General features: G+C 46.7%; 1 protein-coding gene across 2 annotated transcripts in view; it reads left to right on the top strand.

Moving 5' to 3' along the window:
- The window catches only part of XPO4 (exportin 4), a 107,575-nt gene extending 95,743 nt beyond the window's left edge, over window positions 1-11,832 (top strand). For both annotated transcript variants that reach the window (XM_060079910.1, XM_060079911.1), the window contains exons 17-23: window positions 2,516-2,809; window positions 3,728-3,911; window positions 7,294-7,412; window positions 8,792-8,923; window positions 9,433-9,549; window positions 9,941-10,033; window positions 11,609-11,832. In XM_060079910.1, coding sequence (XP_059935893.1) covers window positions 2,516-2,809; window positions 3,728-3,911; window positions 7,294-7,412; window positions 8,792-8,923; window positions 9,433-9,549; window positions 9,941-10,033; window positions 11,609-11,806 — 1,137 coding nt within the window. In that variant the 3' untranslated portion in view covers window positions 11,807-11,832. The remainder of the gene's footprint in view (window positions 1-2,515; window positions 2,810-3,727; window positions 3,912-7,293; window positions 7,413-8,791; window positions 8,924-9,432; window positions 9,550-9,940; window positions 10,034-11,608) is intronic.
- Window positions 11,833-12,550: the final 718 nt, after the last annotated feature.

Below are 12,550 nucleotides of genomic sequence, written 5' to 3'. Positions count from 1 at the left end.
GGAGACGCACTGTCCCGCGGTGCTGGAGGCCAGAACTCCGAGAGCAAGGTGTGGGCGGGGCTGGTTCCTTCTGAGGCTGGGACACAGGGTCTGGGGTTCCCGGCCTTTCCCGGAGCTCCTGGTGCTTTGCGGGCAGTCTGCGGTTTTCCTCGGCTTGTGGGTGCACCACCCTGGTTCCCCTGCATCTCTGTGTGCCCGTGTCTGTTGCAAATTTCCCCTTCTTGTAGGAACACCAGTCATACTGGGTTAGGGGCCCGCCCAAAGGACCTCATCTTAGTAACTAATTACCTCTGAAACAGCCCTATTTCCAAATAAGGTCATGTTCTGAGGTACCAGGGGTTTGGGCTTCAACACATCAGTTTTGGCGGGACGTAATTCAACCCATAGCCACCACCCTGGCCACGTCGTCTTATATAATAAGGTTTAAATTGGGAACCAAGAGTTACCAGTGCATGTAGGTTGCCAGCCTGTAATCCCTGTGACTGGATGCCCTTAGTGTTGAGAAAGGGCACAGTAACAGAAATAGGCAGTAGTCTGTGACTTCAGAGCCAGAATGAAAATCAGCCTGACCATGTGTTTCCAGTTTAAATAATTTATTTTCATACGTGCAGCTTTAAATAGAATTAAGAGATCCTCTTCATGAATATGCCTGTTTACTCTTATACCCAGGGGAGTTGGAAGGGGGAAAACAGGCTGGAGCTTTGTGTTGGTCTTCACCCAGTAGGACAGAGGTTGGAGACTGCAGCCCACAGACCAAATCTGGCCTGCTGTTTTTATAAATAAAGTTTTAAAAAAATATTTATTTATATATTTGGCCGTGACAGGTCTTTGTTGCGGCATACGAACTTCTAGTTGCAGCATGTGGGATCTAGTTTCCTGACCAGGGTGGGGATCGAACCCGGGCCCCCTGCATTGGGAACGTGGAGTCTTAAGCCACTGGACCACCAGGGAAGTCCCTATAAATAAAGTTTTATTGAAACGCAGTTATGCTTAACCGATTACATCTTTTCCGTGGCTACTTCTGCACTACAGTGAAATCGTAATTGAATAGTTGGGCCAGAAATAGTATGTCCTGTGAAGTGTAAAAGATTTACCCTCTGGCCCTTTATGAAATATCTTTTTTTTTTTTTGTTAATGGGAAAGAGATGAAGATAGTGGCAGAATCCTGTGAATGGCGTCGAGGAAGTCTTTTTTTTTTTTTTTTTTTTTACGGTACGCGGGCCTCTCACTGTTGTGGCCTCTCCCGTTGTGGAGCACAGGCTCAGCGGCCATGACTCACGGGCCCAGCCACTCCGCGGCATGTGGGCTCTTCCCGGACCGGGACATGAACCCGTGTCCCCTGCATCGGCAGGCAGACTCTCAACCACTGCGCCACCAGGGAAGCCCAAGGAAGTCTTTTTTTTTTTCTTCTTTTGAACTTAAATTACATAAGGAAGTATGATGATAGCATATACTTACATTCTTTTCCATAAGTAATAATTTCTTTTTTCAGTTTTACTGAGATGTAATGGACATACATCATTGTATAACTTTAAGGTGTACAGCATAATGGTTTGACTTACATATATTGTGACACGCACAGCATCCGTCATCTCATGGATACCAAAAGAAGAAAAAGAAATAATTAAGGAGAATTTTCTCCCTTGAGATGAGAACTCTCCGATCTTCTCTCTTCACTTTCCTACATCTCATATAGTCATCATGATGTACGTTACATCCCCAGGACTTATTAATCCTGTAACTGAAAGTTTGTATCTTTGTCTTCCTCCCTCCTCGATTCCACGTATAAATGAGATCGTACAGTATTTGTCTTTCTCTGTCTGACTTATTTTACTTAGCATAATGCCCTCAAGATCCATCCATGTTGTCGTGAGTGGCACGATTTCCTTGCTTTTTATGGCTGAGTAATATTCCATCGTATATATGTACCACATCTCCTTTATCCATTCATCTGTCGATGGACACTTGGGTTGCTTCCATGTCCTGGCTGTTGTAAATAGTGCTGCTGTGAACATAGGGGTGCGTGTATCTTTTCGAATTAGTGTTTTCACTTTTTCAGATAAATATGCGAGGTGGAATTGCTGGATCCTATGGTAATTCTATTTTTAATTTTTTGAGGAACATCTGTACTGTTTCCAAAGTGGCCGTACCAATTTGAGTTCCCACCAACAGTGTACGAGGGTTCCCTTTCCTCCACACCCTCGCCAGCACTTGTTATTTCTTGTCTTTTTGGTGGCCATTCTGATAGATGTGAGGTAATACCTCATTGTGGTTTTGATTTCTGTTTTCCTGTTGACTGGTGATGTGGGCACCTTTGCATGTGCTGTGTTCTTTATTTGTTTGCCAGAAGTTAGGATCACCTTCAAAGTGGGGCTTGTAACATGTGGTTCAGGTATTTTTTGTGCTTTTTGGCCTCCAGCAATTAGAAATGTTTTGGAAGGTGAATATTTACCCAAGTTGAAGAAATAAGCATGTGAATCAGACTTTTAAAAAAATCCACGCTTTATGTTTGTAGGTTCTACAGCCTCTTCAGCAGCGATTCTTAAGAGTGATAAACCAGGAAAACTTTCCACAGATGTGCCAGCAGGAGGAGGTGAAGCAGGAGATCACTGCCACGCTGGAGGCCCTGTGTGGCATCGCTGAGGCTACCCAGGTTGACAATGTAGCCATCCTTTTTAACTTTTTAATGGACTTCCTTACCAATTGCATTGGATTGATGGAAGTTTACAAAAATACCCCCGAGACTGTCAATCTCATTATAGAAGTTTTTGTTGAAGTTGCACATAAGCAGATATGCTATCTTGGAGAGGTGAGCACGGTCTACTTTGATCCCTTCCAGATCAAAACTCCTTATAGCTATAACAAAATGATAGATACTTTGCTTCAGATTGAATGAACGTTATTTGAAATAATATTTTTATGCCTCCATAAGATTTTTCAAAAGAACTCAGAGTTTAGAGGAAGGCATGTTGAATGAATATAAATTCTTGTCCTAAAAATGTTAATAATCAGGCATTTCTTTGGACTAATATGTTACTTTGTCAAACTCATGCACATGAGGAATATTTGATAAAACAAATGGATTAGGGTAGAAAATGTTAACAAATTTCTCTGTGGTGGAACCCTAGGGCTTAACCATTTTAAGTGGCAGTTTGCACCTTTGTTTTGTAAGTCAGATGAATGTTCAGATACACTAAGTTCTTTTATATTCATTCAGCAAAGATATTCCTGATTTGTGTGTTTGTTGTTGTAGATCAAAGGAACCTGCTTAAAAGTGAGGTTACATTTGGTCAGTGTTACACAGGTCGTCCCAGGTGCACTGTTCAGAGGTTAGGCCGGTGCCGTGTATTCTGATGCTTGGAGCTCTGCGCTTCTGCACGTTAAACCATTTTACATCTTAAAATAATACACGTTGTACAAGAAGTTGAACAGCAGGAGTAAAGCAGTTCTGTTGCCAAAATTACATTGCCTTTCTAGTGGGCACAATCAAATGCACACAAAAAGAGTGTCCAATTTTATTGTTAGAAAACTAATATTTTAAATATAACTGTAATCTTTATGCTTTTTCATTTTTGTTAATGCTTTAATATAGTTTAAGACAAGCATTACAGCTGCTGTTGGAATTCAGAGTAAATTTATTAGATTACATCTTAAACTTCTGTAGTATTTATGTTTGTTTCCCAGCCAGGCTCCCCCAGTAGCCTGATTTCTGCCTGCTTTTTCCCAGTCCAAAGCCATGAACTTGTACGAGGCGTGCCTCACCCTGCTGCGCGTGTACTCCAAGAACAACGTGGGGCGGCAGAGGGCCGACGTCACCGCGGAGGAGGAGGAGCAGTACCAGGACCTGCTTCTCATCATGGAGCTCCTTACCAACCTCCTGTCCAAGGAGTTCATAGACTTCAGCGACACAGGTAAAGCCTGCACAAGGGCTCCTGCACTTGGCTGTCGTGCTTGTTTCTATTAAAGCAAAGCAGTGTTTTCATTATGTGACATCCCACGAGGTGGTCCCATTTGCAGAACGGGTGGAAGTCGGTCCCCGTGGCCACGGGGCGGGCGGGACCAACAGCCCTGTGTGCTTGGCCTTCCTGTGGTAGAGATGAAAGTGCTGGTGTCTTCCCTGCCCTAGGCTCCTAGCCAGTGCCGGGCACTGTCCCTGTCACAGCAGCATGAGGCCGGTGCCACTGTTGCACGCATTTTAGAGGCGAGGAAACAGGCCCAGGAGTTTCCACCACTTGCCTGCAGACGCGCAGCTCGCGCGCCCCAGTGTCTGACTTCAGAGGCCAGTGTCCAGAGCTCGCTTTGCTGACGAGTTCCCCCTCCGTGTCCTCTGAGGAAACCCCAGCCCTGTGCCCACTGCAGTTTGGGAGCCACTGGACTTGGGGGCTGAGAGGCGACGCTTCGGAGCCCTAACCTGGGGCTCTCCAGCAGCATGACCTTGCGGAGTCTGGTGCCTTCCTGGGCCTCCCTTGCTGTTACAGGGGCTGTGACAGCCGGCGCCCGCCAAAGCATGTCCACAGCGAGCTGGCAGGTGCCTCCGGCGCCTGCCGTTGGCGTTGGCGTCACTGCCGTTGTCACAGGCGGGCACGTCCGGGTGCCCGGGGCCTGGTGTGTCGCAGCTCTCCGTCACCGCCTCTTGCCCACTGCCTGCCTCGCCTCAGGACACAAGGACCTCCTGCTCCACGAGGAGGATATGCTGTCCACGTCTCCTCCCTGGGCTGAGCTGACCCCCGGGCAGCGGGTGCTGCTGCTCCTTCCTTGTCCGATCCCTTCTCGCCCCCTGGGCTCAGCACACCTGACACTGGACACTGTTCCTCTCTGTTCCCTCCACCGGTTCACTTCCCTGGTTCACTCAGCACAGGTTTCTGGCAGAGCTGCCCTGTGCCAGGCACTGTCAGCTTCAGCCCGGGAGGTGTACTGCCCTGGGCAGGTGACGGGGCGCCAAGGTGAAGGGCTTCCGCTGCCGCTGTTTCCAGGCCCAGCCACTCGCACGGGTGTCGGTCCCAGGCTTTCTGATTCCTTCAGGCCGGGGTTGCTTCACCTTTTCTAGCTCAGATGTGCCTCTAAGGCCTCAAGTTGTTCTGAGCCTTTGCCTTGAAGGGTGTATGTTACACGACCCGCTGAGGTTCACATGCCGTGTTAGTTGATTTGTAGACTTGGCAGGGGAGTAAGGACCAGGATACGAGCCCTGTACCCTGAGGAACTGACTCTCAGTTAAGAACTGGTATTGAGAGGGATGGGAGAGCTGTGTACGAAGGGCATTTGGAGGGGCCAGAAGCCCTCTCAGGCTCCCCTAGGGGCGAGCTGTGGGGTAGACAGTATGGGTAAGGGTGGACGGGCAGGTTTTCAAAGTAAAAAAGCAGAAGGATTGAAATCGTAATACAATGTTAGAAAAGAAATTGAGGCCAAAGTGCTCAGGATTGAACGTACAAAATAAGGGTAAAAAGAATAGAATAAGGTGGATAGGGTTGAGGTCCAGAAAAAAGAAAATGAAGACAATTAAAATAGGAAATGATAAAGCAACAGATAAAATAGATGGTAAAAAGGGAGAGAATATTTTTAAGTAATTATTTTAAAAATAAAATACAGATAATAGGTGAGATAAGAGATTTTTTTTTTTTTTTTTTTTTTTTTTTTTGCTGTACACGGGCCCCTCACTGCTGTGGCCTCTCCCGTTGCGGAGCACAGGCTCCGGACGCGCAGGCTCAGCGGCCATGGCTCACGGGCCCAGCTGTTCCGCGGCATGTGGGATCTTCCCGGAACGGGGCACGAACCCGCGTCCCCTGCATCGGCAGGTGGACTCTCAACCACTGCGCCACCAGGGAAGCCCAAGAAAATATTTTAAATATTATAAAATAAAATTAACATACCAGGTGAGATATAAAAGCATAACTGAAAATGAGCCTCTGCACGACATTCTTGAGCCCCTGGCAGAGCCCGTGGCTGCAGAGCTGAGTCCCACAGCCCAGGCCAGGAGCCGTCTCTCGAGCAGACCCAGCGGCGGTGGCCAGCCTGCCGTGGCCCTGGCCCAGCAGGCCCAGGCTTCCTACCAGATGGATCCAGGCTGGCCAGTGCCCAGCTTTGGAAAATGGGATTCTTCCAGCTAGAACTGAGGCTCTTGGAGAAAAGTACAGAATTAGGCTGAAAAAGTGGTTTTTAAGTAGAAGTGCTTTTTTACCACATTATGTCCTTTTTATCCCCCCTTGTTGTGAAAGTAAATATGCTCATAATAGAAAACATTTGAAGTACAGGGACAGAAAAATCACCCATACTTTGACATAATCTAGAGTAATTGCATTTTGTTGATTTCCCTTTTGGTTATTTTGTATAATTTTTTTGTGATTATGCTCCAAATATAATTTTATATTCTGCCTTTTTCATTAATGTATTATTAGCCTCTTCCTTGTTGTTAAAATTTTTCATGACTTTTTGATGGCTGTGTGGTAGTCCACATTTTGGAACCTAACCCTGTTTTTGTAATATAGGACATCTGGAGTATTTACAACTTTGCTGTTACAGTGATAAACTAATTACTTCTGTGGATGAATCACTGTCTAAATTTATGTTTATATCCTTACTATATACAGTGCCCAAAAGTCTCTTACTACATTGCTTTTGAGGGTAACTATCACACTGTATCCTCACCAGCATTTAAATGTTATCATTCAGAAGTCACTTGTAATCTAATGAATCAGAAGTAGTATCTTCAAAAACTTTGTATTGCTTGCTTAATGATTGGATTGAACTTGTTTTTCATTGGGCTTATGGTTTTGTTAGGTGTTTGTTTGTGGATTTTGGTCCTTTATCTGTTTAGGTTTTAAGATTCTGAGTAATTTATATGCCTCCTTTATGGATTAAGGGTAACAATCCTTTGTCATATTAGTAGCTTTTTTAAAAAAAACTTTTTTTATGCAATATTTAATTCCTATATTTCCCCCCATTCCTTTCCAGCTTAGAAAAATCCCACACACCTAGGAGAAGAGTGAATAGTGCTGTGGAAATTATTTAACTCACAGTATGACCGATGTGTCAGCGGGGTCAATTTTACTTTTCAAAGAACATTGATTAAGTGTTAGTTTTACTTTCATCGTCATAGAATGATAATGTAAACACAGAATATCTGCATCCAGTATTCAGACCCTGAACAGTACAACACGAAAGGCTGTATTATCCCCTTGTAGATTTATTTAGTCTTAGGGGCTTGACTCCACTTTCACTTTCATGCGGGAGAACATACCCACCTTCGTAGGCTTATTGATGTTACAGCTGTACGACTGCGTTGTTCTCATTTTATAGATGAGGTGTTTAGGGGTCAGGAGCCTGGGCCAGCAGCAAACAGATCTGTGTCGGCAGCCGATGTTGTGTTGTACGGAGTGAACCTGATTCTGCCCTTGATGTCACAGGACCTCTTGAAGGTAAGTGAAGAAAGGAATGTGAACATTAAAACCGCATATGCTTGAACTCGAAGGTTCAAGATATTTCAGACACGAATACATGTCCGATTTAATTCAGGGGGCCAGTACCTACTCATCTGTTAAGTGTGTGTGGAAATAAAGTGTTTGTGTTGCTGTTCTGTGTCCTTCACACCCATGCCTTCCCTGGAGCCCTGCACTCACTGATGGCTCAGTGTCAGGGAAAGACTGGTTCTTCCAGAACCTGAGTGCCGATGTTCGCGGTTTTGATTCCCTCATCATTTGTCGTTCAGCACATACAGTAAGTTTCATGTGTAGTGTATTTCTCTGGTGCTTTCCCAACATCATTCTCAGGCTGAGGGTTTGGGCAACAGAAGGCATTTCCCAGCCGCTCCGTGGAGAAATGGGATGGTAAGAAACCAGGGCTCATACAGCCGGTCAAGTTCCGTACGTTCTGACTGCACTGGGCCTCGGTTTCTCTCACTGGTTGATGTCAAGGGTGTGGTGGTGATGAGGCTGCCCTTTCTCCCCCTCTGAGTACCATCGAGGGAGGGTCTCTTCTCCTGCGTTGTCAGGAGGTGGGAGGTTGGAGAGGAAGAGTGAGGTGGACAAGATAGAGGGGCGAAGGGAGGGGTCTGGGGAGGAAGCGGGGCTGGGAGGGGCCTGTGCAGGTGAGGGTCAGAGTGAGAGCTGTTAGGTTCCCGGCGCGCGGCTGTGACTAGGCTTGTCCCTCCTGGAGAAGTGTCTCTGCGGAGAGCAGCCAGCAGGATGGGAAGTTGAGGAAGCTCTGTGTATTGATTTGCTTTTCGGGTTTTTTTGTTTTTTGTTGTTTATTCATCAAATAAACCATTAGACATTTAGATGTGTATTTTCTTAAATGAGGTTAGCTGTAGATTACCTACTTTTTTACCTCAGTTCTCTAGGACTGTGCAACCAGGAAGTAGATGTTGGAAGTGCAGGACTGAATACTCCGTTCTAATCACAATTTTAACAGTTTGTATTACGTTCTTGTATTTTTCCAACATGCTTGAATGCAAATAAATACATTTGCAAAATGGTTTTATTCACAGGTCATTTAATAATTTCAGATTTGGCTGCTTTGTTCAATTTTTCAAGGTAAACATAGAATATCTGGAATTGGCTATGGCTTTTGTAACTATCCAGAAGATGACTGTTTCTACTACATATCACCTTCATATTAGTTACTAAAGTGTTCCCATTCTTGTAACTCATTTTTACATTTAATTAGGTCTTTATGTTTTCTATATCCTGTATACCTTTTAAACAAATCATTATACTTAGAAGCTTGATGGTTATTACTTTATTCCATTAATGGAAAACAAGTAGTTTGCTCATCTAAATATTTAATATTTCTTTTTCAGTTTCCAACCCTTTGTAATCAATACTACAAATTAATCACATTTATCTGTGAGATTTTTCCTGAAAAGATACCACAGCTTCCTGAAGATCTTTTTAAAAGTCTGATGTACTCGTTGGAGCTAGGAATGACGTCATATCCTTTGCATGAGCGTCGTGATGATTTGTCACGAGGGAAAAAGGTTGCTAGGAGAAACGTTTTCAAAATTTGCATTTTTTCTTGTGTGGTTCAGTCTTATTTCTTTAAAAAGCAGTCATGCCTATAGCGGCCCCACTTCTGTGTTTCTTTCATTAACGCGCCCCCTCGTCCTCCTTTCACAGACCCAGAGGCGTTTGGCCCCTGGCCCCAAAGTCACTGTCTCATGGAGCCCAAGTAGTAGCGCCACGTCCTGTTGCCGCGTCTCTGATCTTTGCCACTTGGTTGTGTGCGTCACAGTCAGAACACTCACAAACCTCCAGTCCTGGGCCCCAGACACATAAGGATAATCTCGGAAACACTGGGAATCTCCTGTCCTCACCTAGCTCAGTAAAGACGCACCGAAGTACTCACCTTCTAGAAATAGACATCCGTTGGATAATAGCTTTAGTTTTTTTATCTTTGGTAAGTCAAGTATCTCTAGCTTGTTCTTTGACCTTCGTGATCAGAATGAGTTCGGAGGTTTGCCAGCTGTGCCTGGAAGCTTTGACCCCGTTAGCTGAACAGTGTGCAAAAGCACAGGAGACAGAGTCGCCACTGTTCCTGGCCACACGGCACTTCCTCAAGGTGAGATGTGTGGGTGCAGTCATGGCCCCGGGGTCTTCCCTCCCGGGCGCAGTGCTGACGCCTTCACCCACGAGGAGATCATGCCTCCTGTTCGCTGCAGTCTTTGGAGATCAGCTTTCTTGGATACGTTATCCTCCACGGTTATTTTGAGTTCTTGAAATTTTATGTGGTGAATGTCACATGGAATTTGATAATTTGATTATTTCATACACCACAGCAAGCAATAACATCTTCACGTTATCCTTGGATTTTTAAAAAACCGTTTTCTTTACTTCTCAGATTTACTTAATAAAGAAGAATAACCTCTTTTTCCCTTTTGGAATGGGGCGGGGCTGGAGGGTTATATGGTCATCGTATGTCTTTATTGAGAGTTGTTACTGTGTACTTTCAGCTGGTGTTTGATATGCTGGTTTTGCAAAAGCACAACACAGAGATGACCACCGCGGCTGGCGAGGCGTTCTACACGCTGGTGTGCTTGCATCAGGTACTGGACACGCCTCCCTGGGCCCCTCGCTCTGTGTAGTGAGGGGATTTTCAGACAGATGGGCCGTTTGTCCCTCAGTCCTCAGAGGGTCTGTGCCTCGGTGCTTCCACACCATTCAGTGAGGCTGTATTTCTTTTCTTTTTTCTTTTTGGCTGTGTTGGGCCTTCGTTGCTGCGCGCGGGCTTCCTCTAGTTGCGGCGACTGGGGGCTACTCTTCGTTGTGGTGCGTGGGCTTCTCACTGTGGTGGCTTCTCTTGTTGCGGAGCACGGGCTCTAGGCGCGCAGGCTTCAGTAGTTGTGGCTCGCAGGCTCAGTAGTTGTGGCGCACGGGCTCAGTCGTTGTGGCGCACGGGCTCTAGAGCGCAGGCTCAGTAGCTGTGGCGCACGGGCTTAGTTGCTCGGTGGCATGTGGGATCTTCCCGGACCAGGGCTCGAACCCGCATCCCCTGTATCGGCAGGCGGACTCTCAACCACTGCGCCACCAGGGAAGCCCCCGTGATGTCCTTTTAAAAACCTGGGTGCACGTTGTAGCCAAGGGAGCAGGGACTGGGGCTGGGCTGGCCCTGGAGGCACTGCCGTTTCTCGGGCAGGGGGCGCGGGGGGCACTTGAGTCTATCCTTAGCCCCGTGCGCAGGCCTGCCTCTGGAAAGGGCAGGTAGCGCGGCCCCCTGGCCCCGTGCGGGGGGGCGGGGGCGTGCCTTACTGCTCTTTTCCAAACGGAACTAACATATGGTTTCCCCATTTGCGTCTGTCCTGACATCCCAAGAAGCTAATGAGGAAGAGTGGCAGGCCTGCTCTTGTCAGGAGAGCTTCGCTTGGAGAGCTGCCCTGGTTGCGTTCCCCTTGACCCCACACCCTCTCCTCTGTGTAAGGCTGTACATGCAGGGCAGTAGAACCAGGAAAACTCCAGCCACGCCCTCCTGTTGTGTGTCGCTGAGCCCGTTCCTCAGGGAGCCCTTCCTCAGGGAGCCCTTCCTCAGGGAGCCCCTCTGCGCGGCGCTCCCTTCCGCCCCTCGCCACCTCCCACACAGCCCCTGTCGGCACGTGTGTGCACCTGCTGTGTCGTGGGCTGCTGCCGTGTGGGCAAGACGTCTGCGTAAACCTCCAGGAAATCTTGAGAGTCAGCGTGCAGACTTAGGGCCTGAGAATCTACCATAAATCTGTCGTACTAAGAATCTATCATAAAATGCCAAAAAAAAAAAGGGCTTTGAAAACACGGAACGAAGAGGCAACGTGACAAGGTACGTGATCGTTTGGGTTCTGGAGCCGCATGGCCAGTTCTTGCTCAGAGGCCTGTGCTCTTGGGTAGGTTATGTAATCTCACCGTGTGGAAGAACTTTGGTGTGTAAAACAGGGATATAAACTATATCTTCCTCACACGGTTGTTATAAAACAGTGAGTTACTAATGGAAAAGCTTGGAACAGTACCTAGATGACAGTACACTTTTAGTAAATGTTAAATATTAAAAAGAGCTGTCAGAGCCTGCCTTTTGGACCCCCATAGCCCACTAATTTGTATTTCGTGTGGTATTTGAGGAAGGTGCGTGTTCTTACGTGTACTTATCTCTTCAACAGGCGGAATATTCGGAACTGGTTGAAACATTACTGTCAAGTCAGCAAGACCCAGTTATTTACCAGAGATTAGCAGACGCCTTCAACAAGCTCACTGCAAGCAGCACGCCCCCCGTGCTGGACCGGAAGCAGAAGATGGCCTTCCTGAAGAGTTTAGAAGAGTTTATGGCAAATGTTGGTGGTCTCCTTTGTGTAAAATAAACGACAGAGCTTTATGCTTAATCAGATCCTTCCTGCAAAGTGCACTGAATTGCTAACAGTTGACTTGAGTCTTGTTCTTTTTGTCAGTTCGTTGGCCGTTTGGATTTTGGGAGCCTGGCAGGGCATTGTGTGGTGCAGGGAAGCATTAGCCTCAGTCCGTCGTAGGTCTTGTAGCTTTTGAATGGTGATTTCAGACTCTCAAAATGAAATTCCACATATGTGCAAAGAGATATGGGCACCATGAAACACGTATTCAGTGCCTTTTCCCTCTTTATCAGAGCGTTAGGTGGCTATCCACAGTTCAGCGTTTTCATTGTCAGCTGGATATCTGTTCATCTGCATCACTGAGGAGCTGGTTGACAAGGCAGGTTCTTGGGCCCGCCTGTAGACAGGCCCTGGGAGTCAGCATTTGTTTGTTGGACCTTGGATTCTTGGTCGTCATAAGCCCCTCTCCTCTGCCACCCCGCAGTTTTCAGTCAGTGCAGAAGACCCGGCAAGCTTTGAGCGGTGTGTGCTGTCCCAGCCCTCCCTTTGATGAGGAGGAGGTGACTCGGCGGGGGAAGGGCACCACCAGGTGTTTGTGGCTTCTTGTAACCACGCTCTCCCTGTCTGTCTTGTGTCACGGCAGCGTGGTAATCGCAGGTTTTGTGAATCTACTCTGATGCCTGAACTTGAGGAGGAAAATACATGTATATTTTTGTTCCACAAGAAGAACTTTAGGAACTGTAGCCATCTCATTGCCTT

This window comes from Mesoplodon densirostris, chromosome 17 (assembly GCF_025265405.1).
Source record: "Mesoplodon densirostris isolate mMesDen1 chromosome 17, mMesDen1 primary haplotype, whole genome shotgun sequence".
In the NCBI taxonomy this organism is placed as follows: domain Eukaryota; kingdom Metazoa; phylum Chordata; class Mammalia; order Artiodactyla; family Ziphiidae; genus Mesoplodon; species Mesoplodon densirostris.
The sequence above is the reverse complement of the archived record's forward strand: the minus strand, read 5'-3'. Positions and strand labels throughout refer to the sequence as shown.